General features: G+C 41.7%; 1 protein-coding gene across 1 annotated transcript in view; it reads left to right on the top strand.

The window, feature by feature from the left end:
* Positions 1–237: 237 nt before the first annotated feature.
* SVOP (SV2 related protein) overlaps positions 238–14,602 on the top strand; it is a 44,742-nt gene continuing 30,377 nt past the window's right edge. The window contains exons 1-2 of the mRNA XM_066603851.1: positions 238–365; positions 13,421–13,581. Of these exons, the coding sequence (XP_066459948.1) occupies positions 331–365; positions 13,421–13,581 (196 nt within the window). The 5' untranslated portion in view covers positions 238–330. The remainder of the gene's footprint in view (positions 366–13,420; positions 13,582–14,602) is intronic.

Below are 14,602 nucleotides of genomic sequence, written 5' to 3'. Positions count from 1 at the left end.
ATCTGTGCACCTAATCCAAGTAACGGACTTGCAGAGTTTTATCAATCAGCTATTATGACCAGCCAGGGCTCTATGGGAAGCCAATAGGAAAAAGCTATGCAGTAAGCAATCTGGGTAATAGAAGAAGAGCCAATGGGGGACTACGTTACATGTGAGAGGATAGGAGGGCCTGTGTGCCTGGCATTCTTGGCAAAGAACCATTCCTGAAGTGTGACACATCTGTTTGTGCCTACAACACAGGAGCTGTCCAGCAGGCAGACCTCCTGAATCCAGCACAATGTGAGAGGCCATGAGAGCAGTCGGGGCATCTGTACCACACACGGCACAGAGATGGAGGATGACCTATTCCAGCTAAGACATCTTCCGTGAGTAGCTCAGTGATCAGCATCCTTATTTATCTGTCAGTCGGTAAATGTCTTCAGCAAGCAGGATAAGGCCCTTCGTGTCTTCTATATTATTGCAACTGGAATTCACTGCAGATTAAACATCAAATAGATTAAGACGGCAATTTCTCTATTGTAACACAGGGTAAAGCATGAGGAGGGCTGCACTTCGTGATCTAAAAGCTTTGTGCATGAGAATCTCCAGCGTCTTCATCGTAATTAGCAATGCAATGCAAGGCAATATATCAGGGGGGTCAGTTAACTATTTCTCTTCTGAGAGGGGCGCTCTGCAGCAGATCAAATACTTGGTCTGTTATATAGTGAAACCTTTGCATTGGAGGACTTTTAATGAATTAGGGGAAAAAAATCAGCATAAGGATGAACTCACATCGGCGCTAGGGATTTCGTTTTTCTGCTCCTCGTAATCGAACCAAACTGTGCCGAACGGACTCCATTGATTATAATGGGGTCCGCTCCGATTTTGCACCTGTAGGTATTTTTGCAAGACGAAAAAGTCCGGCATTCACAAGTTTTTCGTCCAACATTTCATGTCGGATCTGCGCTGGACGTTCTAAATGGAGCTTTTGACACAGATGTGAATAGAGCCTAATAGTTAAATTCTTGGAAACCTGTGTATAGTCCTCTGTATATTGCGGCCTGTCCACGGGCGATTTTACATTGCGTGATCGGCGGCGATAATCCGCACGCGAATCATGCATGCAATGCTTTCCATAGGATGCTAATGGGAAATGCAGCCTGCTGTCCACAAGTGGAAATCCATTGCGATTTTCCGCTCGCATAATAAAAATCGTGGCATTCCGCAATTTGCTGCGAATCTACATGTTGAAGCCTCCATTGAAGTCAGTCCTGCAATAAATCGCAATGACTTTTAATGTTCTTCTGCGGCGGAAATTCACTTGCTAAATCCGACCCCCCCGTGGACAGGTGGCTATAGCTTATATTATACTTCTTATTTCTTGGTATGATTGGCATTTGTTATAAAACTCATTAAATGTTTAGATAAAAAAAAATGCATCCAGAACTGCATTCCAGAGTACTTTATTATATCAGCGAAGCACATCGCAATATCAAGTAGAGTTGTTGGAAAACAATATAAACACTTTTAGAAATATGAATATGTTCATTGGAATTGTTCAGACGTGTTTTATGTTGTAATATTATATGCATTCTATTACTATTTGTACACCAATGCTTTTAGTTGAAGTTATCTGCTGCAGCCGTTCTGAGGCCTGCACCTGGCTTGCAGGCCAGACCAGGTTTTGGGTGTGCCCTTGCTTCTCCTGGAGCTGAGGGGTGTGATAGTTACAGGAGTAACGTCAGTCAGCACCTGGTGCTGAGTAGCTTGGCTCCTACTTAAACAGTGCCAGCATGATCTCCTGTGCTGGTCAATCCTTCAGTTACCTTTGGACAGCGACGGAGGAACACACCTTGGCTGAAGCTCCTAGCTAAGTTCTTTTATGCTTTGTTTGGTTTTCTGTTTTGCCTTTCTGTTGTGCTAGGGCTCCCTATAGGGACTTGTCAGTGGCCCAGGCACGCGTGTGGGATCGCACTTGTCAGAGCGGTCGGTCCGCCGAGTAGGCAGGGCCCCCTCCTGGGTTAGGGGACGATAGGGAGAGAATTCCCCTTAGTTTTATGTTTCCTTTTGCACAGTTGTGCCTTTTGTTTGTGTTTTTGAGGTTGCATTTCCGGAGGATGCAACATTATCTTTCTTTAAGAAACAAGAACTCAAAATACTAAATGTCCTCTTAGCTTGAAGACTCAGTGAGAGTGATTTCAGGAGGGGACAAAGTTCGTTGTGTTAATCTATGAACAGCCATACGGTAATGCGGATGGACAGTGTTCAAATGGCTGTGTTGCTTAAGCGCCATGTCCATATACAATGCCAAATGTTTATTTGTAAATACAAAAACACAACTGTTGCCCCTAATATCTCAAATTGGGACTAAATCTTAATATGCAATCAGATTATAGTACTGCCAAAATGCAGTACTATATTGTAGCTAATGTTTGTGATGGAACTCTGGGTATCAATTGTTACATGAGAGTTAGTGAGATGAATGAAATACTGAGAATACCAGAATACCGCTCTGGAATATTCAACATAACTGATACATAAAGATCATTTGTAATACCGGTAATTTACGTTAAAATATCATACGGTTTTCATAATGTTTAGTCAAAAACTTAGATGGCAGTTGAAATAGATATGGCACATACATTATAGGGGTTGTCCGAGTTATGAAAGGGAAGCCTAAAGGGTCCCCCGTGGTGTAAAATAACAAAACAGCCAATACTCCCCACTTTCTTTAGAGACTGCAGTCAGCCTGAGCCATCTACGAACAATCTGTTGTAGGCAATGACAGCGCTCAGCGATTATAACTGCGGTCTGTCGTTGGCTGCAGCGATGGGTTTATGGGACATTACAGGCTGACTGCAGGCTGTACACAACAACGCAGCGGAGACTGGAGTTGGCGGAGGGGGATGAGTGGGAAGCAGGGAGTGGTGAGCATCAACTGATTTGTTATTTTGCACCATGAAGGACCCTTTAGGCTGCCCTTTCATAACCCGGACAACCCCTTTACTGTCTAAATCAGGAATGCATAGCATGCAGCCCAGCAGAGAATTTCTTGTGGCCCATGAACTGTGACGTTTACTAAGAGACCTTCAGTGAATGACAGTCATTTGACCAGCCGCCACTGCACAGCGCACAGCTGGTCATGTGACTATAATTATATTCAGGAGCCGCAGTGCACAGAATCTTTGTAGTATATTTACTATAGTATCTTCATAGTAAGTATAATTGGCTTATTACAGCTAGTTACTACAGTTACTCCCAAGCAGCGGTGTGCAGAATCTTTATAACAAGTATAAGTAGCTTACTACAGGTACTTATACTAAGATTAGGTATCCAGAAAAACTTTTAACATTGGGCAGCATTCAATTCAGAGAAGGCTCTCGGGAGCAGCAGTGTGCATCATCTTTATACTTATTATATATAAAGATTCTGCACACCGCCTTCTCTGAATTGAATGCTGCCCAATGCTAAAAGTTATTCTGGAGGCCTAACCTACTGCTGTAGGTAAACTACTTATATGTACTTATTATATCAGTATAAGGGCTCCCACACACTTTTGTTTGCGTTTTTTGTTAACGCGATTGTCAATGGGACTTTCTAATGTTAAAAGCGCAACTTGCATTTTTGGTGCATTGTGTTGCGTTTTTAACATTAGAAAGTCCCATTGACAATCGCGTTAACAAAAAACGCAAACAAAAGTGTGTGGGAGCCCTAAGTAGTATCTATAGAATAAATAGGATATTTAGCTGCTCACTTTGTAAGTAAGCCATAAAAACCTATCTGCGGTCCAAAAAGGGTTTGCCGATTTTAATCTTGGCCCTGACTTACTACCAAGTTGTTTAGGCATGATCTATATGCAAAAATGGAGGAGTGGTTTGAACTAAAATGATGCATAGTTATACTAAAATAGACTATTAAAAAAAACTTATGATATTTTGAGAACTATGACATGCTGCCCTTCTATCTGTGTTAAAGAACACTACTACAACAGTCTACTTACTGTAATAAAACAGCTTTCAAAACTTATACTATACACCAATGTAACCGAAAAGCAAGAATTATATGCAGTGGGAAGAATGTGTTTACTCCATATTGTAAGTAGATGATAACCAAGTCCAGAAATTCTTTCATATTGACAATCTTCTTCATTTTGCAATCTTCCAGAAGCTCCTACATTAATATTGCTCTGGCAAGGCACAAGCCCTTCCTATAAATTACTTCTCCTCTCCAATGTTTTCAGCTAATTGGTCCAATCTCAGCATACTGGCATAGCTAAACTATGTTGTCATAATCAGTTTTTGTTGGATGAAAGGAATAAATATAAACATACACTGTAAACACCTACAGTATTGGATGCACTGCATTTCTGGTTTGCTAAGCTTTCCTGGAACAGATAAAGTCAAAACATTGTATACAATTATTACTTTCAGATTCTCCATGCTAAATATGAATGATTTTAAAAAAAAAAGGTGAATTTAAAAATTTGTGAGCCCCAAAGGGGACAGAACTCAAGATATCAAGTGATATAAAGAGCTGCGAAATATGTATGCGCTAAATAAAGGGATTATTATTAGATTTTCAGTTTCAGTTGTTTTCTCATTATACTTAAAGGGATTATCTGGGTAAATAAAAAGTTATTCATTCTTGCTTAATTAAAATGTAATGACACTTATTAATATACTTTCATTACCAAAGTTGGGCCTCTTTCACACAAGCAATGCATTTTCCAGCTGGCCACATCGTGGGCAAAAAACGCATGAATGAGAAAAAGCCGCGACCAGGTCATGGCTAAATCTTGCGTTTTCCTGCCCATTCACATGGCCTGTTGCGGTGTATGGATGCCACAGCCCGGAATTCCTTCAGCCAGCATAAATCTTCAGCATGACTCAATAGAGCCATCTGAAATAGTTTAGCAGCACTAGCCGCTGCTAAACTCCCTCCTCCTTCCTTTGCCGACAGCTCCCATAGAAGCCCACGAGAGCCGCCAGCTGATTGCAACTGAAAGATAGCTCAAGACCTATCTTTTCCATGCGCGTCAAAACATCGGCCAGCGTATTTGGCCGGAATGTTTTGACACGGCTAAAAAGTGGCCATCTGAATGAATGCATTGAAATCCAATGCTTCAGATGGTCACGATGTTCGGCCAACGGAATAATCTCAAAAACATAGCCGCAATAAAATGCTGGTGTGAATAAGGCCTCATACTGATGCCTTGATGTCAGCGCTGGTCCCAGCACATCTACTTTCGTATTTGCTCTGACACAAGAGCACTACACCATTCCCTGTAACGGGGACGTGTATAAAGGGGGCAGGACATCAGTGTTGTTTCATAAGGAAAGTATATTAGTAAATGTTATTAAATTTCAATTGAGCAAGAATAAATAAATAACATTTTATTTCTACAGATAGCCCCTTTAACCCTTTCCAATACAATATTCCTGCCCCCTCCCCAGCTCTTATTTGTTTTGGGTGGGAAAGTGCATTGTGGATTCCTTGGAATTACTCAATAGAAACACATAGAAATGACCTGTCATAGTGATTTTATTAGTAATTTATTGAAAATTAAACGTGAGTTCTACGTGTTTCACATTGGGAAGATCATTTGTAATATTTCTAATTTCCCTAATGATATTAATCTATCTATTGTCTAACGTCTGCGTGGGAAGTGCGGTCATCAAAGATACCATTGCTCACTCAGTCCATATCAAAGTCCAACCAGTTTATTTTTCTTGATTTTTCTGCCCAAACAGGAAAACCCAGTGGAAAAGCAGCAGCCACTGGCAGCATGTACACTTAGTGCAATAAACAAAACAAACACTTTCCCATCAAGGTGTTAACTAGACAGTAGTTTTTTCAGCTACTTTTAACCTGCAGCAAATTTTCAGCAAAACGGCAGCAGTCCATAATGGTAAATACCATACCCAACCTGCTGTCAGTTTAGGTGCGTCCTTCCCTGTCAGACTCGTGGCATTACAGTTTGGACCACACTGGACCCCAGGCTTGCAGCCCTCTCAGCTCCTTGTAAACTATCTCTGTTGCAGTGAGTAGCTCCAGCAGCAGAGTGGCTGGAGGTTTTAACTCCTCCATCCACACCCATACAGCTGTTGTTTTTAATTAGCACACAGAATGCCTGTTTTACACCCCTTTACAGGCCATTCTGTGTACTGCTTTGCCACTCTATTTATTATACTTCTATCTATCTATTAAACTAACTAGCTATCACTATGCAGAGGAGAGCTCTGACATTGGAGTTCTCTTCTGCATATGTTCGTACATTACAGTATGCAAGGGAAAGCTCCAAAGTTGGAGCTCTCCTCTACATACTGTAATATACATATGCAGAAGAGAACTCTGAGCTCTCTGCTGTTGGAGTTCTATTCTGCATAGCATTAGCAACTTTACCCGACATGGGAGCTGAACAGGAAAATCTCAATGTCGGTCAAAGTTTGACACTAGATGGGAAAGGGTTAAAGGCTATGGACATTTTTGCCATGGAAAAAATGTCAGTGATGCAGAGCAGTCCGGTGGGCAGTCCGAAATGTCTCTGATTGCAGCCTGCTCATCATATAATTCCGCCCCTCTCGGTGTTACAGGCACATAGCGCAGTGAAGTCTCATATGTGTGCACCGTGCGTTCGTCAGCCACTGCCTGCACAGAAGTGCAAAGCAAAGCTGCCCACTAAAGCTCACGTTCTTCTGTGACAAAAATGGAAGCCCAGCTCATGCAATGGGGAAAACACACTAAAAACTTTAATTTGACATGCTTCTAAAAAATAATAAAATCATGAAATAATAACCCCAAGATATATACAAACAATCAAAATAGTGCACTAACCTGTGGGCATCTGTCAATGTATGTGTGAAAGGCTGGCCAGTCAGCATCAATACACAGGGGTTATTTCATGGCTACAATGTAAGCTCTATATTGCTCAAAGATCATCAGCATTAATAAGTGCTATCAGCTAGTGAATTTGAATTGCTAAGTGCAGGCAATTTAGTGCGCTACTCCCATCATTAGTGCTCCTTCACATGGGCACTGAGATCTCGGCCGAAAATCGTATTAACGAGAGGCAGCTGCGACCAAGTCGCAGCTGCATCCTCTGTTTTCTCCCCCATTTAGATGGCCGGGAGCGGCGTATATACGCCTCAGCCCAGAACACCGTCAGCCAGAGGGAGAGAGTTCAGCTCTGCTAAACTCCCTCCCCCTTTCCTCCCCCTCTCTGCCTCTTGCCTGCTGCTGGCAAAGGGGGGGGGAGGACTTTAGCAATGCGAGCTGCTGCTAAAGTTCCTTCCCCTTCCCTTTTCTGACAGCTCTCATAGGCTCCCATAGGAATCTATAGGAATGGCTGACGTATTCCGGAAAAAGATAGGACAGACCTATTTACGCACCAGAAATTCGTCCATCTGAACAAATGCGTTGGAATCCAATGCTTCAGATGGTCGCGATTTTCGGCCAGTGTTTTATCGTGGTAAAATCGCTGCGATAAAACGATCATGTGAAACTAGCCTCAATGTGTATGTTGGGGGTGGTTCACATGCATGAGATAGTGTGAACTGCTGTTTATGGTCTTTCTGGCAGGTACTTTCCATCGTTTTTTTTAAGTTATCTTTTTATATTAGTATGTCTGAAATTCAACTATTCGGCTTATGTGAAATATTTAGTTTTTTGTGTTTTTTACAGGGACTCATACATGCTTTTTGTGGGTGTGTTTTCTTTTTGTTAGTTTGCAAATTGATTGGATAATTACAGCCTTGCACTGGCAGCTTTGGTCTTATGATCATGTGGCTTTAATTAGTACCTTGTGATGACTTCTAGGGGTTTTAAATACACTGTATTGTTTTTATATTACTTGCAAGGACTAAGGGCCCTGGAAACACATCAGAAGGGATTTTTCTCCTGCATTATCGTCATTTTTGGTCTACACAACCTTATTATTTTTTTAGAAGCATGTCAAATTAAAGTTTAGTGTTTTTATAAACTTTACCTATAGGATGAGCTGGACTGTCCTTTTTTTGTTTTTGCATACTTGCAGCACTTGGTCGAGCGTGTCCGTGCTTTCATCCTCTAGTGAAATTAGTTGGTTACCAGGTGTTTTTTTCTTTTTTGTATGGTTCTTCTAGGCATGGATCGGCTGAATTCATGGTGCATACGCGCAAGACTTCATTGCGATAAGTGTATAAGAGTCCGAGAGTGGGAGAATTATGCAACATGCAGACTGCATCCAGAGATAGTCCAGACCACCCACTGGACTGCACTGCATCATTTACATATCGAGTGGGAGAACTTTAAACACAAATTACTTAGATATACTTTTATTACCAGAGCAAGCAAGAGGACTATGTAGAATAGAGTAATGTGCATATTGAAGAGCTGCTCTTGGATTACATTACAAAACTCTGCTGACAGGTTCTCTTTAACTTTAGTTTGATCTCCAATACATCCTTCATATTCAGATCCCATGATGTGGAGTGCAAACAGTTCCTAGTTTCAAACATTTCTCACAGTAAGGATGCATTCAGATGACCGTACATCGACTGGGTTTTCATGCCCAGCCGATATACAGCGTCCCTCTCTGCAGGGGGAGGAAGCTGGAAGAGCTGGGAGCAGTGTACTGAGCTCCCGCCTCCTCTCCACCCCCTCTCCGCCCCTTGCCACTATTGCAACGAGAGGGGTTGGAACGGGGGTGGAGCTATGCCCGGGAGCTTAGCCCCACCCTGTCCCGCCCCCTTCCATTGCAAATAGTTGTGAGGGGCGGAGAGGGGGTGGAGAGGAGGCGGGAGCTCAGTGCACTGCTCCCGGCTCTTCCAGCTTCCTCCCCCTGCAGAGAGGGACACTGTATATCGGCTGGGCATGAAAATCCAGCTGATATACGATCGTCTAAATGCACCCTAAAGCCACATGCATACGGGCGAGTCATATTCCGCATTGACTTCAATGGAAGCCGTCCGTGCGGAATCCGCAGAAAAATGGAGCATGCTGCGATTTTTCATCCGCGAGGGGAAACCACAATTGGCTTCCACTTCTGTGCATGAAGAATCATTTTTGCATTGCATGCTATGCGCAGTATTTGCTAATGAATCCGTAGGCGTCCGCCCGCAATTTAAATCCGCCCATGTGCATTCACCCCTAATACATGCTGGATGTTCAATCTGAGTGTCCAGAGTACTGCTAATTTCACAAGCACTCATGTACTACCACAGCTTCTTCCCTATCATGCTTTCTTCTTCTTCTTCCCTATGCTGATCTACCCTTCCCTCTCACCTTGCAGATTCTGCGGTGGTTTTTCACTTCTCTTTTACACTACTGCTACCTGTGTGTGATCTTTCCCCCTTACCCATGTAAACCCATGTCATTACTGATGCTATCTCTGAGTATATGATCACTCGCTCTGCAGATTCTGCCCTGGGTACTCGATTATCTTTCTATGCTGTTGCTGTCTTTGTGTGATCTCTTCCCTGCAAATTCTGCTCTCTTTCTACATCAATACAGACTGTGTGTGATCATTACTCCCCCTTCCCTGCACATTATGCAGTGGGTTTTCTCTATTTCTTGTTCTCTTTCCTCTCTCTTTCCACTTGATACAGCCCATCTCCTTCCCTCTTCAGACTCTAGGTGCTATTCTCTCTGTCTCTAATACAGTTGATTTTATATGTACTACATGCTAGTATCTCTAACATTGAGAAAGGCGAGGAGAGGATTAGAGAAAACAGAGGAGGCCCAGCACAAATTCATAGCAACCAGGAGCAGAGTGCAGTCAGATCTGTGTCAAAATCGGCAGTACAACCAGCTTTGGAAAGGAGTTGCACAGACTCTACATCAGCAAAATGGTAGAATATTTTTAATGAAGGCCATTTAAAAAGTTATTTGATTTTGCATTCAGGAAATACATAAACAATAAAAGATAGTGTAAAAGTGTCCGTAAAATAGTGGAGCACAAGAAATAACAGATAGAGATAAATATGTGTAGCAAATTTGCGATTGCTAGGCCTTGTTCGGCCCATTGAAGCTTTCTGGATTTCACAAGACTTTCAATACGGATGCCATGATGAAATTGTCATCAGATCCACTAATAATTCGCATCCAATGCATGGGAATGGGGTTTATATAATCTAGTTCACATGTACTGAATGAAACTCAAGCAAATCTTTATCCAAGGAAGAGAAGTCTAGCAATATAAACAAATTCAAGTTTATTTTCAGACTTCCATAAAATAGATAAGAACATAAGGTAGCTGCATGCAAATATCAGCCATACAAAACACCTTTACTTATAGCGTATAGAAAACCAGACATAATTGAATGAAATACACTGAAAAGTTCATCACATCACTTTCAAGAAGCAAGGTTTCAAACTATTAATTAATGTTATGCAGATAATGCAAGAAAGTGAAATACAAAAACATAAATTAAAACAGGTGAAAGTTATATTGTACAGCTGAAATCCACCTGTGATGACTTAACTGTTTACACCTTAGATGCCCTGATCAATATATGGCATCACAGAATGCCAATGGGGACTTAACAGCGGTCCTCAAAGATGCCATCTTGGTGTTTCTGTTATACCCTGCTAGAAGCAGGCTTTACAAAGGATAACACTGGCAATACAATACACTGCAATACTGAAGAACTACAGTGTATTATGCAAGTGGTCAAATGATTGCATGGTAAACCCTCTAGTAGGATTAACAATAAAATAAACATTAAAAGAGTTTAGTAGAACCTTGAATACAACATTCAAATACATAAAAAATATTAAAATGTATATATTACAAAATATAAAATAAACATTTTCCTATTATTAAAGAAAAACTAAGGAGTAAAAACATTAACATAATTAATATAGCATTCAGAAAAATCCAAACTATTAAAATATCACATTATGGGGCTTGGCTTGGCGCGCTGGAGAAAAGAGCCTAGATCCAAGCACTCAGTCTGGGCCAGCCCTATATAGGGAAATTCCGCTCTCAAGACAGGGAAATCCCATGGGAAAAAAGGTAACTAGAAGCTCCCCACATATTCTAGAACCCCAACAGTCAATCTCAGCCTTCTTGCAGCCAATGAATGGGGTCCCCCGGGCGACTGCATGTGCAGCACGGCCTAATAGCATGCCATCATTTCTGGAGCCTGCAGGATTGCTGACTCTGCAGATGACCAGACCTCAGCACCCTTGCAGTGGGAAACACTAAAGTGTGTATTACAGGGAATTCTTATTAAACATGGATCCCATTTAAAATGCTAGCTTTAAGCTCTGTACTCTTCTCAAATCACTCTATTCCCTTGAGACAATACATAAACAAAGCCTACAAGAAGTTGGCCTTAGAAATATCACCAAGATCTGCCATGAGATATAAAGTTTATTGGATACTAAATTCTAGTGTTCTAAACAGTAATGCCAGATGCTTCCTTATCGCAATATATTAATGATACGTGTTACCGCAACTATCCACAGACGCAATCATGTCATTAGAATCACCCTTCACTTCAGAACAGCTTCCTGCAGCAATTAAATCTTTACCCGCAGGACAAAGCCGAAACAGGTATGCTGCCATCTTTTATAAGACACTTCAGACTAAACTACCCCCCTCCCTTCGGCAGTTTTTTAACATTATCTCTAACACAACTTTATTTCCTCAGGCATTTTTACATGTCCATATACTGTACTCCCAAAGGAAGTTAAAGACCCCGTTCTACACTCAAGTTATAGGCCTATTTGCCTAACTAATATAGATGCCAAACTATTTGCAAATTTACTGCCTGTTCGCCTGGGGGTGGGGGGTGGGAGGGAAACCCTTGGAGCTCTGGTCCACCCAGATTAGGTAGGCTTTGTTCCAACGAGAGAAGCGCGAAAAAATAAAATGTTGCAAGTGTAATCACTGAAATGTGAAATGTCCCACAAATGTTGCAAAGTCCATAACTTTTGCATCTGCAATGTTCACATGGTCTGACCACACACTGACCTTGATAACTGGCTAACAAAACAAAATCTAAAAAAAATAGCCAAAAAAGTAGCCATTATTTTTAAACTCCTGGGCCAAACCTGTAATAGGGCCCTGGAAATGCCGGATTTCATTTATGGAACTGCTGTTCCGTTGGGTCTCTTTAGGGATCAGCGCCCAGATGAGACTGCAGGCTGTCCACTCCCGGTAGTTCTGCCCTTGTCTACTCCAAAAAAGTGCTTTTGAGTGTTTTTAGAAATGTGCCCCATTGTATTTCTGGCTTTTGCTAACTGCAGATTAAACTTTTCTACAGATGAAAGAATGCAAGTATAATGTTCTCCTACTGCTGAATTAGTTCCCATTATGCCAAGAGTAGCATGTTTTTGTAATGCCTGTCAAGAATATCCTAAATATACTGGTTTGTGGCCAGTTGAGTTATTATGTGTGAGTACATAGTGACTGGTTTGGTGTTCTTTAGCCTCTATAAAAATGTCTAAGAATTAATTTGAATGAACTATGGTACCTTCATTTCTTGTTTATATCATGATTATTGCTGTGACTTATTGAAGGTTAATGGAGTGATTATAAATAATTAACCCTATTGAGTTCAGTTTTGGTCCCTTGTACATATAATACAAATGCCATTAGAGAGATTTATAAAAAATAGTACCGGTTTAATTGCAAGTAGTATTGTCAGTAGCAACTGATTAGGTTAATTTAGTCTCCACAAACAGAGAAGTAAAATTTAACTGGGCCGCAGACCCTTCTAATAGCTGATCAGCGGGGATGTCTACAGATAGGTTATCAATTTTTAAAACGCCACTTTAGGGTGCATTCGCACATAGTGAAAAGTGGAAATGGTGCCAATTTTGCATGAAAAACACCTTGCATTCACAGGTAAAACGCACATTGACAAACGCGATATGGAGACAGGTTTCTCGGCCCTATATCGAGCTCGCCCATATGTAGGTAGCCTCAGGCAGATGTGCCTATTAGAGGAAATAAAGTTTCACTTTGCTTATACTGCGGCATGAGGTTCTGGGTAATGTGTTTGGAATCTGGGCCATGGGAACTTTCCATAGCAGACAATGAAACATGGACTTACTGCAACTCGTGGTTGCATTACAACTGCATCCTGACCTAACCATGTGTTCTTACCCTCAGTCTCAGACAAGTTATAATCTGAAGAAGGTCATTCAAATAACCATACTATTGATACATTCTAGTATCCACATTATGGCCACAATACCTGGCTTGATTGTAGGTGTCATGAACTCAACTTACAGCATCATATATGTATATATGGGTCATTAGCCCCCCACCCCTTGGGCCAGATATTAAGGCCATAATACAAATGCTAAAATTTGCCCACTTTGCAGTCGTCTACATTAATACTTAGTGATGGACAACTAAGACAACAACAGGAAAAAGCAAGCCATTATTTTTGAAAGTATCTAATTTAAAAAGAAAGATTTAAAATGACTGAAATAAAGATTCTCTTTACAGTGTTGTCAAATTCCGTCGAACTGGAGAAAGCGCCAGATCAGAAGAGGACAACATCTCTGGGGAGCATGAAATTCAAATCGGACCTGTCCATACAGATTTGGAGGCAGTGGAGCTGGAAGATGGAACAACAGTGCCAAAAGAATTTGCTAACCCTACTGATGGTAGGAATACTACTTTGGGCATTGAAGGGTCTTGTATATAACCTTGGTTAAACCCTTAAGAATGCGGCTAAGTTTTGTAAGGGGGATGAAGATATTAGTTTTATGTAATCCAGTGAATACCACTACTGCTGACATTTCTAGTACAACTGCTAATGTTTATTGCATATATGATAATGTATGCTGTGGAAATGTACAGTCTGGTTGATGCAACAGACACTGTCGTGGCCCCCATGGTCAATGTGTGAGTGGTCTCGATCTCAATCAGGATGGCTATTTGGGAGGTCAATATTTGTGCTGGGCAGGGCATGTGCATCTGTTGGACGATTGGTAGGGCACATCTCACCCCACAGGGTGGTGCCTGTGTGTGGTACAAATGGCAGGGTGTGACACGCAAGGAGAGTTGTGTGGCTGCTGCGGTGGTGGAGAAAGCACGCATGAGAGGTCTGTGCAAGGTTGGGTACGGCCTGAGTCATGAGTTGTGAGAGAAGCCCTGAAGCCTGCTGAGGAGAGTTTGGGTGCAGCCTAAAGGTGTGAGCTGTGAAGACACTGTGGAGCCTTCTGATTGGAAATGAGAGTGCCCAGTCAGTCTAGGTGGAGTGGGCCAGGGATAGTTCTGGCCCGCTTGCTTCCATTCACAGTAAGCAGGCAGTTATTCATAAGTGAGCAACTGCCTGTTTACACGGAGTGAAATGTCGTTCAGTCTTCTGAATGAGAAACAAAAGAATTCTTCTTCATCGGTCAGTCAGGGCATGCATTTACACTGGATAATAATCATTCAAGAGATTATCGGCCTGTGTAAAAGATTATGATTAGAGTTGAGCGAACGTACTCTACTGAGCTTGATGCTCATTCGAGTATTAGCGTACTCGATGGTGCTCGTTACTCGTGTTATCGGACCACACCGGTACCGATCTGATGACCTCATTGCCAGGTGCCAAATTGGTAGATATGGAAGCCTGTGATGAGGAGATTTTGCTAGCAAATATCTATCAATAGCATGAAATCACTCCATGTTACATCA

The sequence above is a fragment of the Eleutherodactylus coqui genome, chromosome 5 (assembly GCF_035609145.1).
Source record: "Eleutherodactylus coqui strain aEleCoq1 chromosome 5, aEleCoq1.hap1, whole genome shotgun sequence".
NCBI classification, from domain to species: Eukaryota; Metazoa; Chordata; class Amphibia; order Anura; family Eleutherodactylidae; genus Eleutherodactylus; species Eleutherodactylus coqui.
This window is presented reverse-complemented; position numbering and strand designations above follow the sequence as displayed.